The 15,416-nt window shown below is 41.1% G+C and overlaps 1 protein-coding gene across 1 annotated transcript in view; it reads left to right on the top strand.

Annotated features, from left to right (window-relative positions):
- The first annotated feature begins 1,389 nt into the window (after nt 1-1,389).
- TNPO1 (transportin 1) overlaps nt 1,390-15,416 on the top strand; it is an 86,089-nt gene continuing 72,062 nt past the window's right edge. The window contains exon 1 of the mRNA XM_081133765.1: nt 1,390-1,598. Within this exon, the coding sequence (XP_080989891.1) occupies nt 1,584-1,598 (15 nt within the window). The 5' untranslated portion in view covers nt 1,390-1,583. The remainder of the gene's footprint in view (nt 1,599-15,416) is intronic.

The following is a 15,416-nucleotide window of genomic DNA, read 5'->3' as shown; positions in this document are numbered from 1 at the left end:
AGGCTCCCTATTCCAAGATGGAACTTTTCAAGTGCAGAAATAAGTTCAGTTTGTTATCTGGTTAGAAATAAATTTCCTGCAGTTATACTAACCTGCAATTTAGGAAGGTTTACATTAAGTTTTTTTTCTTAGTAATCTATACCTATTGGGGGGGCTCTTTTTGCCATGCACTGTTGTAACTACTTGCTACCAAATTAACATTAGAAAATGTTGAAATCATGAGTATTTTAGTTATGAAATATTTTTTCTTGCTATGTTCAGTTTCCTTATCTTAAAAGTGATCCTTTTATACCCAAAATTTACGTTAAATAAATTAGTTTGTTTTTCTTAAATCTTTATAGTCAAGGTGCCATGACTCAGATGCAAGCTGTCAATTAGTTGTTTTGTTTTTTAAAATAACTGCTGTTGTAAATGAAAATTAACAACTTTATTAACAAATAAGCTATCTCAGTATAAATTTTTTTTAAAGTTTCTAGTACTGGTACTATAATCTTTACCTAGAATATGCCTGGAAGGCAACAGCTGCTACACATTTTCATAACATAATACATACAGCACTTGCAAGTAGGATATTCAAAACTACTGACATTTTTACACACGTTGATCATGTGAGGAAGAAAATGATCACAGGGATCATCACCTTAGGAAGTAATTATTATCTCTGCAAATTTAAAATGTTCATACATAGTACATTTATGAGCCATGTGGGGGAAGGAAACTGCTATTTATCTATTCATTACCATTACTATGATTATAAAAAGCCTACCTCTCCCTTTGTCAATTATTTTCTGTTCGTAAAATAGAAAATAATTCCTCATGGTGGCCGGTTACGGAGAACGGGGCCTGTTGTTTCTAAGAGCAAGAAACTACAGTTTTATATGAACACACCCCCGGAGACATAAAACTTGGTTTATAGGACATGTATGTCACCCGCACAGCGGCCGCTATGCTGGCTGCAGAGGGCCCACCCGCACAGCCCGCGGTCAACAGGCCGCAGGCCGCCCACCTGCCGAGGCCCTTCCTGCGTTTCACCGGCGCCGCCGCAACTGCTCGACGGTGGCGCCGGCGGCCTGTGCGGCGTGAAACAGGCTCCCCGGCAGGGCTGTCCCTTTGGAGGCTGCGCTGGGGCACAGAAGTTAGGCAGGGCTGGGGCCATCACGCTGGGAGGGCGCGGACAGCCCTCGTCACCCACACTAACAGGGCCATTTTGGTCCAGGCCTCGTGGCGCACAGCAGCGTCCGCGGCGGCTCCTCGAGAGCCACAGGCTCGGGCCAGCGCCCCGGCCGCAGGGGGAGCAAGCGTGTGAGCCCGAGGCCCGAGGCCGCAGCGCGGGGCCCGACACCGCAGCTGCGCGCCGCCAGGTGCAGGCCCACAGGCCTGTCCAGCCCGGGCCTCGGTTGTCCAAGTCCCGCCGCCGTTGCCAAGGCGACCGCCGCCGAAAGTTCCCGCGGCGGGCTCCGCCCCTCGGCCAATCGGACGGGCGCTCGCAGGAGCCCAGGTTCTCTTTGTTCCGCAGCCATTTCAGGCCCCGGACGGGAGGCAGCGCCGCTGCGGCTGAGGGCCCGAGCGCCGGAGCCTCTGGGATGGTGTGGGACCGGGTAGGTGACGAGAGGGTGCGCGGCCCGGACTGAGGGCGGGAGCGGAGGCCGCTGTTCCGAGGCGGCTGGCGGGCAGCGGCTTGGGGCGCCCGACTCGCCGCCCTCCGCTCCCCGCCCGGCCGTTTGGAGCCAGCCGGCGGCGGCTGCGCGGTTCGAAGCCCAACAGCTGCCGCCCGGGCGCCCTGCGGGACCGGGCCGGGGGCGGGCTGCGGCTCCTCGGGCGTCCAGGGTCGCAGCCTGGGGCCTTCGAGGGCGGCGGGAAGCCGAGGGTGTGCTTCGGGGGGTGGTTGCCGCTGCCGGTTAAACGGCGGCGTGGAGGACCCTGTGCCGCAGTCGGCGCCCGAGACGGCGACTTCCCGCGGGGTCCGGACCCTGCCGGGCGCTGCCCCTGTGGCCGGCCTTGGTCCGCCCGGCAGTGCGGCCCGCACACGCCGTCGCCCGCCGCCTGGGCAGGCTGGTCGCTTCCCGGGTGGGCCGCCCCCGGGCCCTGGCTGCGCGCCGCGGTTACGTAACGTCAGTGTGTGTCCGGCGGGCGCCGCGCGGGGGCGTTTTGCCCTCCTGCCCCATTGTGCTCCTCCCACGCGCGCCGCCGGCCTGCTCTGCGGACGGCGTTCTTCCTCCGAAACGATCGCCTTATTTGTTTACAAATCTTAAAAGTCAGCTGGGTTTTGCAAGGAATGCTTACACTGTCCGTTATCCTGATGACTGATCATTTGGGGCCATCAGCAGGTAGAAATGTCGAAATTTAAAGTTGGAGGCTGTCCACAGATTGATTTTGACAGCTGTGTTGAGAAGCGTCATACCACTCCTGCTTGGAAACAGGGATGACTCCAATGGCGAATGCAGATATGCTGCTCTTTTTAAAACTTATTTATTTATTTTAACCCCGAAGAAAAGATGTTTTCAGATACAGGTTGTATCCTGTACTAGGTATTCCGAAATGTAAGTTGTAAAATGGCTGGCCGGCTGTTTTTAGGATAAGTTCCTTTTGGATTTTAAGCTTCCCTATTATTATAGCAAAGCTTGGGGAAACGATTCTGTTTTCCACTTTTGCCCTGCCCCTCACCCCATTCTTCTTAGAGAATGGCTCCACCAAGTTGAAAACTTGCAACTGCAAAAGAGAAATAGTAGTTTGAAGGTGCAGGTTTTCTTTTTCACTCCTTGGCATAGGTAATGCATAAATGCATAACAGTTTGGCAGCATGGTTTTTACTTCATTTAAATTCATGTGATCCTAGTGGAACTATTAGTGCTTCATTTTCTTTTTCCTAAAAGCTCCCCTCCCCATTGGGCAGATTGGGCTTGATGTGTTGTCGTTACATCTTCGACCTAGGTATTCAGGGAATTACTAAATTCTGCCCGCTGATATTTCAACCTACAAAAATCTTTTAAAGTAAACTTATTACCATCATATATTGTGAGCAGGATGAGTTTGGTAAAAAAATATATATAACATTCTGGTTGTAAATATTTCCATTAACACCTGTTATTGTATTCATTATTTTTATGACTAGTTTTTCTTTATACAGTGTTAATCCATCACATGAACTTAATTTTTCTAAATACTGTAAATGAACTGCATTGAAATGTAAACGTACTGTAGTTAGAAGACTTGCTTGCATGTAACCCGATTGGATTTTGCAAATATTGTTTTTAAGAAAAAAAAAATTGGTTGTAAAGGAAGCTGAACCAAGTGACATATGTAATGAAAAAAATTATGAAATGTAAACTGCAGAGGAGCACAGCAATAAGTGGGAGTTATTTTTATTTTTATTTATTTTTCAAAGGAATAGGGTATGGGCTAGAATTATGGTTATGGTTAGAAAGAGTTAGGATTATTCTTTCTTTTGTTGTTGTTTTTTTGTAAATATATTTTATTGATTTTAGAGAGAGGGGGAGAGAGCGAAAAACATCAATGATGAGAGTTATTGATCAGCTGCCTCTTGCACGCCCGCTACTGGGGATCAACCCCCTCAACCCCAGCATGTGCCCTGACCGGAATTGAGCCTCCACCTCCTGGATCATAGGTCGCTGCTCAACCACTGAGCCATGCCAGCTGGGCAGTGGGAGTTATTTTTCTTTTCAGGTTATAAATTATGGATATTTCTTCCTGGGATTGATATTTGAATGTATATGGTTACCAAAAAGATCTTGTCCCCCCACCCCCCCAAATTTTAGTTTACCAGCAAATGGGTAAGAAAGCTGAGAGAATCAAAGTGATTGTTTAACTGATGAAGTTTTCAAAAACAATTGAGAATAATTCCATCTTCAAAAAGGAAGGATGAGAAACAGCAAAATTCCCCAGATGTTGGGGATCTTTCTTAGTTGGTCCCATTCAGCTGGTGCCGTGGTAGATATCTGGTGAGTGCTAGCAGGTGAGAGTAGTCTCCTGGGTTGTAGAGGTGCAAACTTTACATGGAAGATGTTTGCAAGGGTGGTAACTTTAGATTTGTAGTTATATGGGTGGGTATTGGTGTAGGAGAGTTTCTAGAAGCTGGTTTGGTTGCTCCAAGACCTCTTTACTAGAATTCTGTGAAGTACTGTCAGTAGGTATAGTAAGTAAAAATGTTAGGGTTCCAGAATCTCAGTGGTTAAGTGAGATATTGGAACAGGAAATAGGGGTGCAGATTTGTCTTAGAATTTTCTGGAGTTGATAGAACCCATACAGAAATGGTGGCATCTTTTTTCAAAATGGCACCCAATGGCAGAGCAAATATCTGAAATCAGAACTGAAAGCTGATAACTAAAAAACGAACCCACAAAATTTGTATTGACACGAGCCTTTTTAATGGTTAACTTTTTTTTTTTAAATACCTTTATTGATTTCAGAGAGAGGAAGGGAGAGGGAGAGAGTTGAAACATCAATGATGAGTCATTGTTCGGCTGCCTCCTGCATGCCCCGACTAGGGATCGAGCCTGCAACCTGGGCATGTGCCCTGATTAGGGATCAAACCACGATCTCCTGGGTCCTAGGTCGATGCTCAGCTGCTGAGCCACACCTGGCAATGGTTAACATTTAAAAACAAAGCAAATCTTTTCAGTGAAGTATAGCCGTTAGAGCCAGACTTCTTGGATTCAAATCTTGGCACCTTCCATCATTATCTGTGTGACCATGGGTTACTTAATCTCACTGTGCCTCCATTTTCTCATCTCATAATATGAGGATTAAGTGAGTTAATACAATAAACTCTTAGAATTGGGCCTGGCATGTAGTAAACACTCCATAAATAGTAATCACTATTGTTATCATTGTCATGATCATTTGTATTTTAGAAAACAACGAGAAAATAATATCACTAATATCAGGACTATGAGATAACTGCTATAAACTCTTTGGTGCATTTCATTCCAATATTTTTTCTTAGCTTATTTGATTTTTACACAGTCGAGACATTACTGTATGAATAATTTTTCTTTTTTCACCTAGCACAATAAGCATTTTCTCATGCTATTAAATTATTTTGTCAGCATCTTTTTCAGTAACCACATAATGTTTGTGTGATTTCTCTTAATTATAAACATTTTCCTGTTGGATAGTTAGCAAGTTTCTAAATATTTTTGCAGTTATAAGAAACACTTCACTGAACATCCTTGTACATAAAACTATATGTGTTTTAGGTTATTTCATTAAGAAGATTCCCCAAGTGAAAATATTGGGCCAGAGTATATGAACATCCAAATCTCATGGTCCATATTGCCAAATTTCTTTTACTTAAGGGAATTTAATAATGGACTTAAAATAATTTGAGGAGCACAGCGTTTATTGCTCTTCTTACTGCTTGAATGGAAGGGAAGAGGGAATGGAGTAACATTTTTTTCCTTGCAATGTACTGGGCATTATTTGTAGGCATTTAGCATACTTTTACATGTATTATGATAGCCCTGTGCTACACTATGGTAGTTACTTCCATTTTACCGATGATGGGAGAACTGAAGTATAGATAGGTAAGTACTTTGCTCAAGGTCTCAGAGTGTTCAAGGATGGATCTAAATCTAGATATGCCTGATTGCAAAGCTCATACTCTTCTATTTATAAAATTTTATGTAATATACATATTCAAATTCTTGTAATGAATACATATACATTGAATGACTGCAGAATCTTATAATGAATCTTATAATTCATTATAACATAGTGAATCTAACTGTTGATCATAGACCATGTTACTAAAATAGTGAAACTAAGCTGGAAGTAATGAATGGGTAGATTAGTTAAACCAGACAGGGCTTTACTATCCATATATATTTTAGAAAAAGAGGAGGAATCTTACCTGGGTAAGATGTAATTGGTAACAAACATATAAAGCTGGTTTCTAAAATGCATGCAGCAAGCATTTGTGGCTGAAACACTGTTAGTAATGACCTCAACACAAATGGGGGGGGGGGAAATCCACCGAATTTGGGGGTTAAAAGAAATGACAAAGGTAATTAAATAACTAAACTGAAAAATACACTTACTAAGACCCCTGACAAGGTAAACTAAAGTCTTTATAATAGAGATATATACAAAAATAATAATAGAGAAGTTCCACATAAGGAGAGTAAGACTACCCACAAGATGTGAGAGATTGATTTTATACTGAAAACTGAAGGAAAAAAACATTTGAGTTGCATTTAAAAAATATATTTTTTTATTCTTTTTTTTGAGAGAGAGAGAGGAACATCTATGTGAGAGCAGAACATCAATCAGCTGCCTCCTGCACACCCCCTACAAGGGATCTAGCCCACAACCCCGGCATGTGCCCTGACCAGGAATCAAACAAACCAGCAACCTTTTGATGCACAGGACAATGCCCAGCCAACTGAGCCACACTCACTGGGCTTGAGTTGCATTTTCATAATTGATTTTGAGGTTTTCTGAATCCATTAGTAAAATAATTATCAGTGGAGTCCCCTCAATCCTCAAGTGCAGAAGTTACTTCCATAGATGAAAAGGTTGGTCCTAGAAGGGCCAAGATTCCACTGTTTTTTTCTTTACTAAAGAAGGAATTAAGGAGGAGAAATATTTTAGCAAATCATGAATGTACTAAATAGATACATATAAATTATTAGGGATAGGTGGTATTCACAAAAATTGTAAAGAGTAAAAATATGAAATATTGATCATTATGCTGCTGTTAGTAATAATGTTTTTGAAAAATAATGAGGTAAAAATATAGTTTATTTTGGTTGGATAACAGGAAAATAATGGGAAAGATGGCAAATTATGAAGGACTTTGTGTGCCATTTATTCATTCACTAAACACTTATTAGTGCTGGGATTGTCCCTTTTCCTCAAAGGATTTAAATACTAGAGGAGAGAATAAAATGTAAATAAAAAGTATAGCTATAGTTTTTACAATATAAATCTGTGGAGGCACCCGGGAGGGCTAGTAGTTGATTTCATGTAGCGCAGGAGAAATGGGGCAGGCATTTCTGGGCACTAGGGGCAGCACTTCAGAGTACGTCAGTAAAAAGTTAAGGACCTGCTGTGTTCCTGAAACTCAAAGCAGTTCAGAGGCCCTAAAATGTATAGAGAAGTAGTCCGCAAACTTTTGTAAAGAACCAAACAATAAGTATTTTCTGTTTTGTGGGCCCTGCCAGCTCAGCCATTTTAGTGCAAAAGCAGTCAGAGACCTTATTAGAACTAATGGAATAACCAGATTTGACTGACTTAGTCTCTTGTATACAGTGGAAGGATTTGAGGAAGAAATAACCAGCTGAACTGGTGTTGCCCTAGCACGAGCCATTGAAAGACTTGAAAGGAATTTATAACATTGATTTGTGTGAATCATTAAGAGCAGAATAAAAATAGAAAATAGATTATTTTTAAGTACTGTCAAGCAGTAAGAAAAGACAACTCAGTTTTTTAAATGGGCAAATTCACAGAAGAGGAAATACAGTTAGCAGGTAAACATGAAATACTGTTCTACACCATTAATAGGGAAATGCAAAGTCGTAGGGAAATTCATACATTGAATAAATCAGTAATAATTTTAATTTTAAAGTGAAAACATTTTGACCCAGCAATTTCCATTTCTTAGAGAAAAATGGATATATCAGGAGTCAGTTGTGTTTAATATGTGTTTGTCAGTAACAACAGAACCTCCAGACTTCCAGGTCACCTTTCATCTTCATTCCACTTCATGAATGGGTCTATATTTGTCTGCTTATTATTATTTTTTTTAACCCCTTCCCAACTCTTCATAGTTCTTTTACTGTAGCTGCTGGAATTTATAGCTCGTTATCTGCAAAATCCAGTCTCAGCCTGTGTTAACATTCTCTCCACTTTCTTGCTTTTATAGAAACCTGACTTTTTGCATTGTGCAGTTTGGCTATTTTATTTATTTTTTCCATAGCAGCCCTTATTATCATTGTTCCTAGAGGTGGGAAAGGTGTCTGTGATGCATCTCTACTACTTTCAGACTGTTCTCCCTCCCTTCTCCCTAAAAGTCTTCTCCTTAAAAATCCTCAATTTGGGGTTATGTCAGCAGATAATAATAATCCACTACCCCTCAGGATTGCTGTTAACTACCAACCTCATTTTTTTCTCTTTCTCACTCCAGGCTTATTGCTTCTCTCTCCAATACCGCCTCAAACTTTATATTAAAATTAAAAAGAGTGTACCTAACTGATTTTTCCAATATCCTAGCCTCTCATTTCCTAGACTTTTTCTCCAGTGCTCTTCCCATCTATGGTATCTCTTCCCATCACTCCCATAGTAATACCTTCTTACATTGTCAATAACTGCAGTCCCTCCATAGTTACCATTTCATGAATTCTACTATGTGACCCTGCTTCCTATTTTTGTGGTTCACTGCTTCGACTTGTATCTCAGCCCCAACTATCTTTTGACCCGAATGGAATCTCCAATCTATTTCTATTATACTGTTTTTCTGCTACTCACCTCTTGGTGTTTTCACTCCCTTTCTTACTCTGCTTAAATTGCATGATTAATCATTTTAATCTCTTCTTTGGATCTACTCTCTTGCTCTTTGCTTCTTTGATAAGACCCACAGCCCTAATTGAACAAACTCTTTCTCTGCACTTGCCCCTATGTAACTCAGTGAGGCTGGAAGCAAGCACACAGCCACACATGACCACATACCTCAAGTGGGTCCTTAATGCTGCTGTTGATTGTACTTTATTTTCCTAGCTCACTCTCCTAAATTACTATTTTGTATCTTCATTTCTTCAAATATCCAGTGTCTCTTTTCCCACCCTCACTTTCAGCTCATGACATCGGTTCCTACTTTGCTAAGAACATTGAAGCAATCAGAATATTTCCACAGACTCCCACTACCTTGTGCTCCTACCACCATCTGGTCAATGTGTGCTATCTTCCTGGTTACCTTAGATTAACGGTTTACATCTCTCAGTCTGCTTTTGTACAAGATCCCGTCCTTTCTCATTTGCTCAAGGACATTGCTTCAGCTTCTCTCCTTCCCCATCTATTTTTTTAAATTGGATTTCTGGCAGCAACAGACATGCTATTATTTCTCCCATCTTTTAAAAAAACAAAAACAGAATAAAACTTGATTCACTCTTTACCACCTGTTTCCGAATATTTTTGTTTGTTTCCTTTTGCAGCATTATTCTCCAAAAGAGTTGTCTGTACTTCCTATTGCCAAGTTTTCTCCTTCCATGTTCTATTAAACCCACTTCCAATGAGGCCTTTGTCTGCACCATTCCCAATGAAACAGGTCCTCAAGTTCTCCAGTAACTACTATGTTGCCAAATACCATATACCATTGATTCTGTTCATCTTACTTGACCTATCCACAAGGTTTGACACAGCTATTTTGTTCCCTTATCTTTGAAACACTTCCTTTGTTTTCCAGGTTGACACATACCCCTGGTTATCTCCTACCTCAGTGCTGGCTCCTTGAAATTCTCCTTTGTCTTCTTAATGTTGGAGAACCCCAGGGTCAGTCCTTGGTTTTGTTTGTTTAATCCTCATCTGAGGACATGCTTTTATTGATTTTTTTATTTTATTTTTTAGAAAGAGGGGGATGGAGGGAGGGGGAGAGAGAGAAACATCCATGTGAGAGTGAAACATGAATGGATTGCCTCCTGCACACACTCCAAATGGGGATCAAACCCACAAGTTGGGTATGTGCCCTGACCGGGGAATCAAACCCACCACTTTTCAGTATACTGGACAACACTAACCAACTGAGCCACACCAGCCGGGGCTGTTTGTTTTTTATTGTCCTATCTGTACTCACTCCATTGGTAATCTCATGTAGCCATGTGGCTTTAAATACCATTTAAGGCCCTGGCCGGTGAGGCTTTGTTGGTTGGAGTGCTGTCCCATCCCTTACACCAAAAGGTGGCAGGTTCCATTCTGGGTCAGGTCACATACCCAGGTTATAGGTTTAATCCCCAGGTTGGGGTGTGTGCAGGTGGCAACCAATTGATGTTTCTCTCACAGCGATTTCTCTCTCTCTCTCTCTTTCTCTCTCTCTCTCTCCCTCCCTCCCTCTCTCAAATCAATAATAATAATAATAAACTTCAAAACCATTTAAATGCCAGCAGTGCCCAGATTTAGATTTTTAGCCTCTCTCCCTAACTTCAGCCTCATATGTTTAACTGCCTATTCAGCGTCTCTACCTAAATGTCTAATAATTGACATCAGACTCAGCATGTCCAAAACTGGGCCCCTAAAGCTCCCCCATAGGTTTCCCCATGTCTGTACGTCAGTGAGAACTCCTTCCTGCCAGTAGCTCAGGCTAAAATCTTAGAGCTATTCTTGGAGTTTCTTTGACTCTTCAAATCCATTCTTTCCAGACAACCTTTTATATATATATCTCATCATTATACATCTAGAATCTTACTATGTCTCACCCTCTCTGCTGCTGCCATCCTGGTTCAAACCACCACTGTCATACCTCCTTGGATTCATTAAATAGGTTACTGCTTGGTCTCCTGATGCTACCCTAGCCCCTCCCAACAGTCTTTTCTCAATATAGTGGCCAGAGCAAGCCTTTTATAAGTTAAGACAGTCTCTTTTGCTTCGCTATTCAAAGCCCTGCAATGACTCCCCCTTTCAGGGAAAATCTAGTCCTTACAGTGGCCTACAAGGCTCCTCATAATCTGCCCTTTCACCCTTACCTCCCTGACGTCAGTTTTCCACTACCACTTTCCCTCCTTGCCCACTGGCCTCCTTGATACATCATAAACAAATCAGTCATGTTCCTACATTAGGGCCTTTGCTTTAGCCTTACCTCCAGGTCTCTGCTCAGATTTCACCTTCTTTAAATACCCTGTTTAATACTGCATCCTACCCTCTCCCATCCTCGTTATTCTGGATGTTTTACTGTTCACATAGCACATACTGCCTTCTGACATATATCTAACATATCCGAGTCATCAATCTAGTGCTACATTGCCCTGTGACCTGTTTTGAGCTAAGAATGGTTTTTACATTTTTAAAGGGTTATAAAACAAAAATAGAATATATGCCACATCTGCAAAGCCTAGAATATTTACTGTCTGATGCTTTGCAGAAAAAGTTGGCACTATATATTCTCTTTATTGTCGTTCTTCTGCAAGAATGTAAGCTCCCAAGAGGGCAAAGATCTTTATTTTACTTATTGCTGTATCTGCAGCTACTAGCACAGTCCCTAAAATATAGTAGGCATTCGGTAAATATTTGTTATATGAATGAATTGGTTATAATGGTTCAAAATTGTAAAGAGGGTATGTGTTCATCAATGAACTGCTGCAGTTAGTAACGATATAGAGCTGTATATAATGAGTAGGAAAGCTGAGACATTTTGAATGAGTTTTTAAAGAACAGAAATAAAACGTTTTATTTCTACAGAAACATGTATTTAAATGCATACAAAAAAACAGCTCTATATGGTTATTCATCAAATGGATATTAGAGTACCTCCAGGGAGGAGACTAGGATTAGGAGAGGTGCTTGAAGGGAGCTTGGATTTCATCTGTATTGTTTATTTTTTATATACATACAACAAGAAACAGTCACATAATTTTTTCCTTTAAAGATTTTTTTTTTAATGATGAGAAAGGGGGCGAAAAGAAATAGGTTCTAACTAAAGCAATGAGTGGAAATAGAGAGTAATGGGGTAGAGGGAGAGGGAAGAGAACACTGCCTTTCTTAAATACCATATTTGGCCAGCAATCTGAATGAGGAGAGGCATGAACAACATGAATATCTGAAGAAAGAGTATGCAAAGTAGATAAAGACTCTTGGGTAGAAACAAGCATAACATGATAAGAGAACTACAGAAAAAACAAAACCCACAGTGGGACATGGTGAAAAGGCGGGCAAAGAAGGCTAGGAGATTAGTTCAGGGAGAGGCAGCAGCCCAGATTGTATGCAGGCTGTGGTAAGGATGTAAGGTTATATTTTAAGTGTGATGAGACACCATCAGAAGATTTTGATAGAAGACAGGATCATTTTTCTACTTTGTCTCAGACATTGGGCTAAGGGAACAAAAGAGAAGGCAGGGAAACCTATTGTAGTAGACCATGCTCTTGTAGAACACGGCATCTGGACGAAGGTAGACAGTGGAGGGGGGAGAGAAGTGGTCAGAAGATATATTTTGACAATACTGATTGATGGTTTTATGTGGGAAATGAGGAAAATCAAGGATGGTCCCTTGGTATTTTGGCTTGAACAACTGGATGAACACTAGTAGCATTTAGTGATACTTGGTAGCTAGAGGAGGAACAGATTTGAATGAGATGGGAAAGAGAACCAGCGGCTCTACTTTAGCCTGCAAAGACTGAGATGCCCATTTAACAGACCAGTGGCTATGTCTGATAAGACATTGGATACTTGAGTGTGGAATTTGGGGTGCTATTTAATGGCACAGACTGGATGAGCTTATGTAGATACAGAAAAGAAAAGGGCCTAGGATATGTAGAGGTGGGGAAGCCAGCAAAGGAGACTGACAAAGAGCAGCCAGTGAAATAAAAGGAAAACTAGGGAGATGTGAGGCCACAGGCAAAAAAGGTGGAAGAGTGATTGCCTGTGTCAGCACCGTGGAGATGAAGAGACCAAGAAATCATTGGGTTTGTCAGCAAGAAAATCTCAGTCTTAGTGGAATGGAGTGAAGAAGGGAAGATGGTGACGGTACACCCTTTCATGATGTTTCTATGAATGGAACTAAGTGGAGAAATTAAGTAGTAGTGGAGGGTGCATGTAGTCAAAGCTGGTTTTTTTAAGATATTTAAAATAATTTTTTAAAATAGCCAAGGATATGTTTATTGATTTGAGAGAGAGAGAAAAAAAAAACATTGACGTGAGAGAGAAACATGAATCGGCTGCCTCCTGCACACTCCCCAACCTGTGATTGAACCTGCAGCCTAGATATGTGCCCCAATTGGGAATCAAACCTGCCACCTTTCCATGTATGAGACGATGCTCCAGCCAACCAAGCCACACTGGCCAGGGCAAGATATTTTATTTAATTTTAATTTTATTTTTTTATATATTTTTATTGATTTCAGAGAGAGGAGAGAGAGAGAAACATCAATGATGAGAGAGTCATTGATCTGCTGCCTCCTGCACGCCCCCGACTGGGGATCGAGCCTGCAACTTGGGCATGTGCCCTGACTGAGAATCAAACTGAGATCTCCTGGATCCTATGTCAATGCCCAACCGCTGAGCTATGCTGGCTGGGCCAGGGCAAGATATCTTAAACTGCCCTAGCTGGTTTTGCTCAGTGATTAGAGCATCAGCCCGCAGACTGAAGGGTCCTGGATTCAATTCTGGCCAAGGACATGTACCTTGGTTACAGGCTTGATTCCCCACCCCGGTCAGGGCACGTTCGGCAGGCAGCCAATCGACGTGTCTCTCATTGATGTTTCTCTCTCTCTTTCTCTCTCCGTCCGTCCCTCCCTCCCTTCCTTCCTTCCACTCTCTCTGAAAAGCAATGGAAAAAATATCCTCAGGTGAGGATAAAAAATAAAATAAAAATAATAACTTTAAACTTAGAAAAAAGTTGTGAGAGTAAGTCAGAGAACTCCCATTTACAGTTTTCATGGATTCACCAATTTTTAACATTTTGTCACATTCTCCCTCCACACAGATAAATTTTTTTTTGATCATTTGATAGTAGGTTGCCGCTTTACCCCTTAATGCTTTAATGTGTGTATCTTAAGAGGCAGGGTATTCTTTTCTGAAATCACATATAATGATCAAGTTCAGGAAATACAGTTTTCACAGTTTATATCACAGTTCTGTCACTTGCCCCAGTTACATACTTTATAACATTTTTTCCTCTAGTACAGGATCCATTCCAGGGTTTTATGTTACATTTAGTCGTTGCCTTTTTCCACAGAGAAAGTAGTTTTTTGTTAGTGGACTCTGCCATTTTACCTCATAACAACCCCATAAGATAGAGGTACTATTATCTCATTTTATAGGTTATAAGTTAATTACTCTTTCCATGACTGATAAGTGGCAGAGCAAGAACTCAGGAACTCCATGTTTGCACTCTTAAGCTTTATGCTATAGTGCCACCAACAAAGCGCATGGAAAAATCTGAAATTCCTTGTTTGAAGAGGAAAATAAGTCAAATCTGTATATCAGAGACAGGGATACTTATATCAAAAAGGTGGTTTTAAATGTCTAGATCTGAATTATAACTCTTGGTAATGATGGATCAGGGTTTCATATGTCACCTGGTGAGCATTAGGACAGAAGGAAGAGGGGGAAAGTGAAGATATTTAAACTTTATATGTAAAATTTACTAGACTTTGGCATAAATGATTCGTTTTCAGAGTTTTGGGCACTGATTGTTTAAAAAGGTAAAATAAAGTACTTGGATTAATTCTTTTGTGGTAGAATTTAGTTGGCAGTATATGGATGGTGGTCTAAAGAGTCTTGATCTGTTTCAAAAAGAGTTTGTTTCATAAAATGCTGCTTGACAAACTTTTATTAGAAAATATTATGAAATATCAGAAATAAACTTAATTTTAAGAAAAGGACATTAAACAGTGAATCATTGAAACCACAAGTGCTCCAGAGCAGGAATTAGGATGTTTAGTTCAATAATGTTTTACAGTTTTCTGTTAAACACAGTTTTAAGGGGATAATGGGTAAATACTTCTGTTAGATGGGAACTCAAATTATGAAAATTTTTCTAACATTTTCAAGTAAAGATTGTTCTTAATATTGAATGTGACTTCTGTAAGAAGTGACCTAAGCCTGGCACAGTATTGTGCCCTTTTATAGGAGCCCAGCTATTTGCTGAAAGAATCAGGTGACATGTAGCTCTCACTTAGTAATTTAGTAGTCCCAGAACTACACTTGAACAATGGAATTGGATACAAGTTTCCCTGAAGTCTTGGAGAATTTCAGTAGCAAGTATAAGGAAAAAAATTAAGGCTGGCTTTTATATGTGAAATATGACCGGATTCATTATTTACAGTCAACTAAATGTTTTACTTCTAGAAGTTGAAAGGACCATGGTCTTTAGTTGCTTTATAGATGAGGAAATGAGCCAAGTGAGTGTAAGTGGTTTGTACAGGATTGCCCAGCTAGCTATTCTTTGTGCAGAGGACTGAGACAGGAGCCCCAGATCTCTGACACTCCATTTTTAGTCACGTTATTTAGGCTCTTCATGACACAGAAGACTTAAAGACCTGTGGTCAAAGGCATTTTGTCCTAAAGCCCTATGAAGTTACACTGCACTTGTTAGCACCAGAAAGACTGTGGCCATGACTTCAAGTGCCTCCCCAAATAACATCCTTCCCCTGGTCTGACACCCTCCCGCCTGAAATTAGTCAACAGTAAAACATTGGAGTAACTAAAAGTAGGAGGTTTTTCTGCAGTCTTATAAGCTCAGAATCAAGAGAGTGG

The sequence above is a fragment of the Miniopterus schreibersii genome (assembly GCF_964146895.1).
Source record: "Miniopterus schreibersii genome assembly, chromosome: 3".
In the NCBI taxonomy this organism is placed as follows: Eukaryota; Metazoa; Chordata; class Mammalia; order Chiroptera; family Miniopteridae; genus Miniopterus; species Miniopterus schreibersii.
This window is presented reverse-complemented; position numbering and strand designations above follow the sequence as displayed.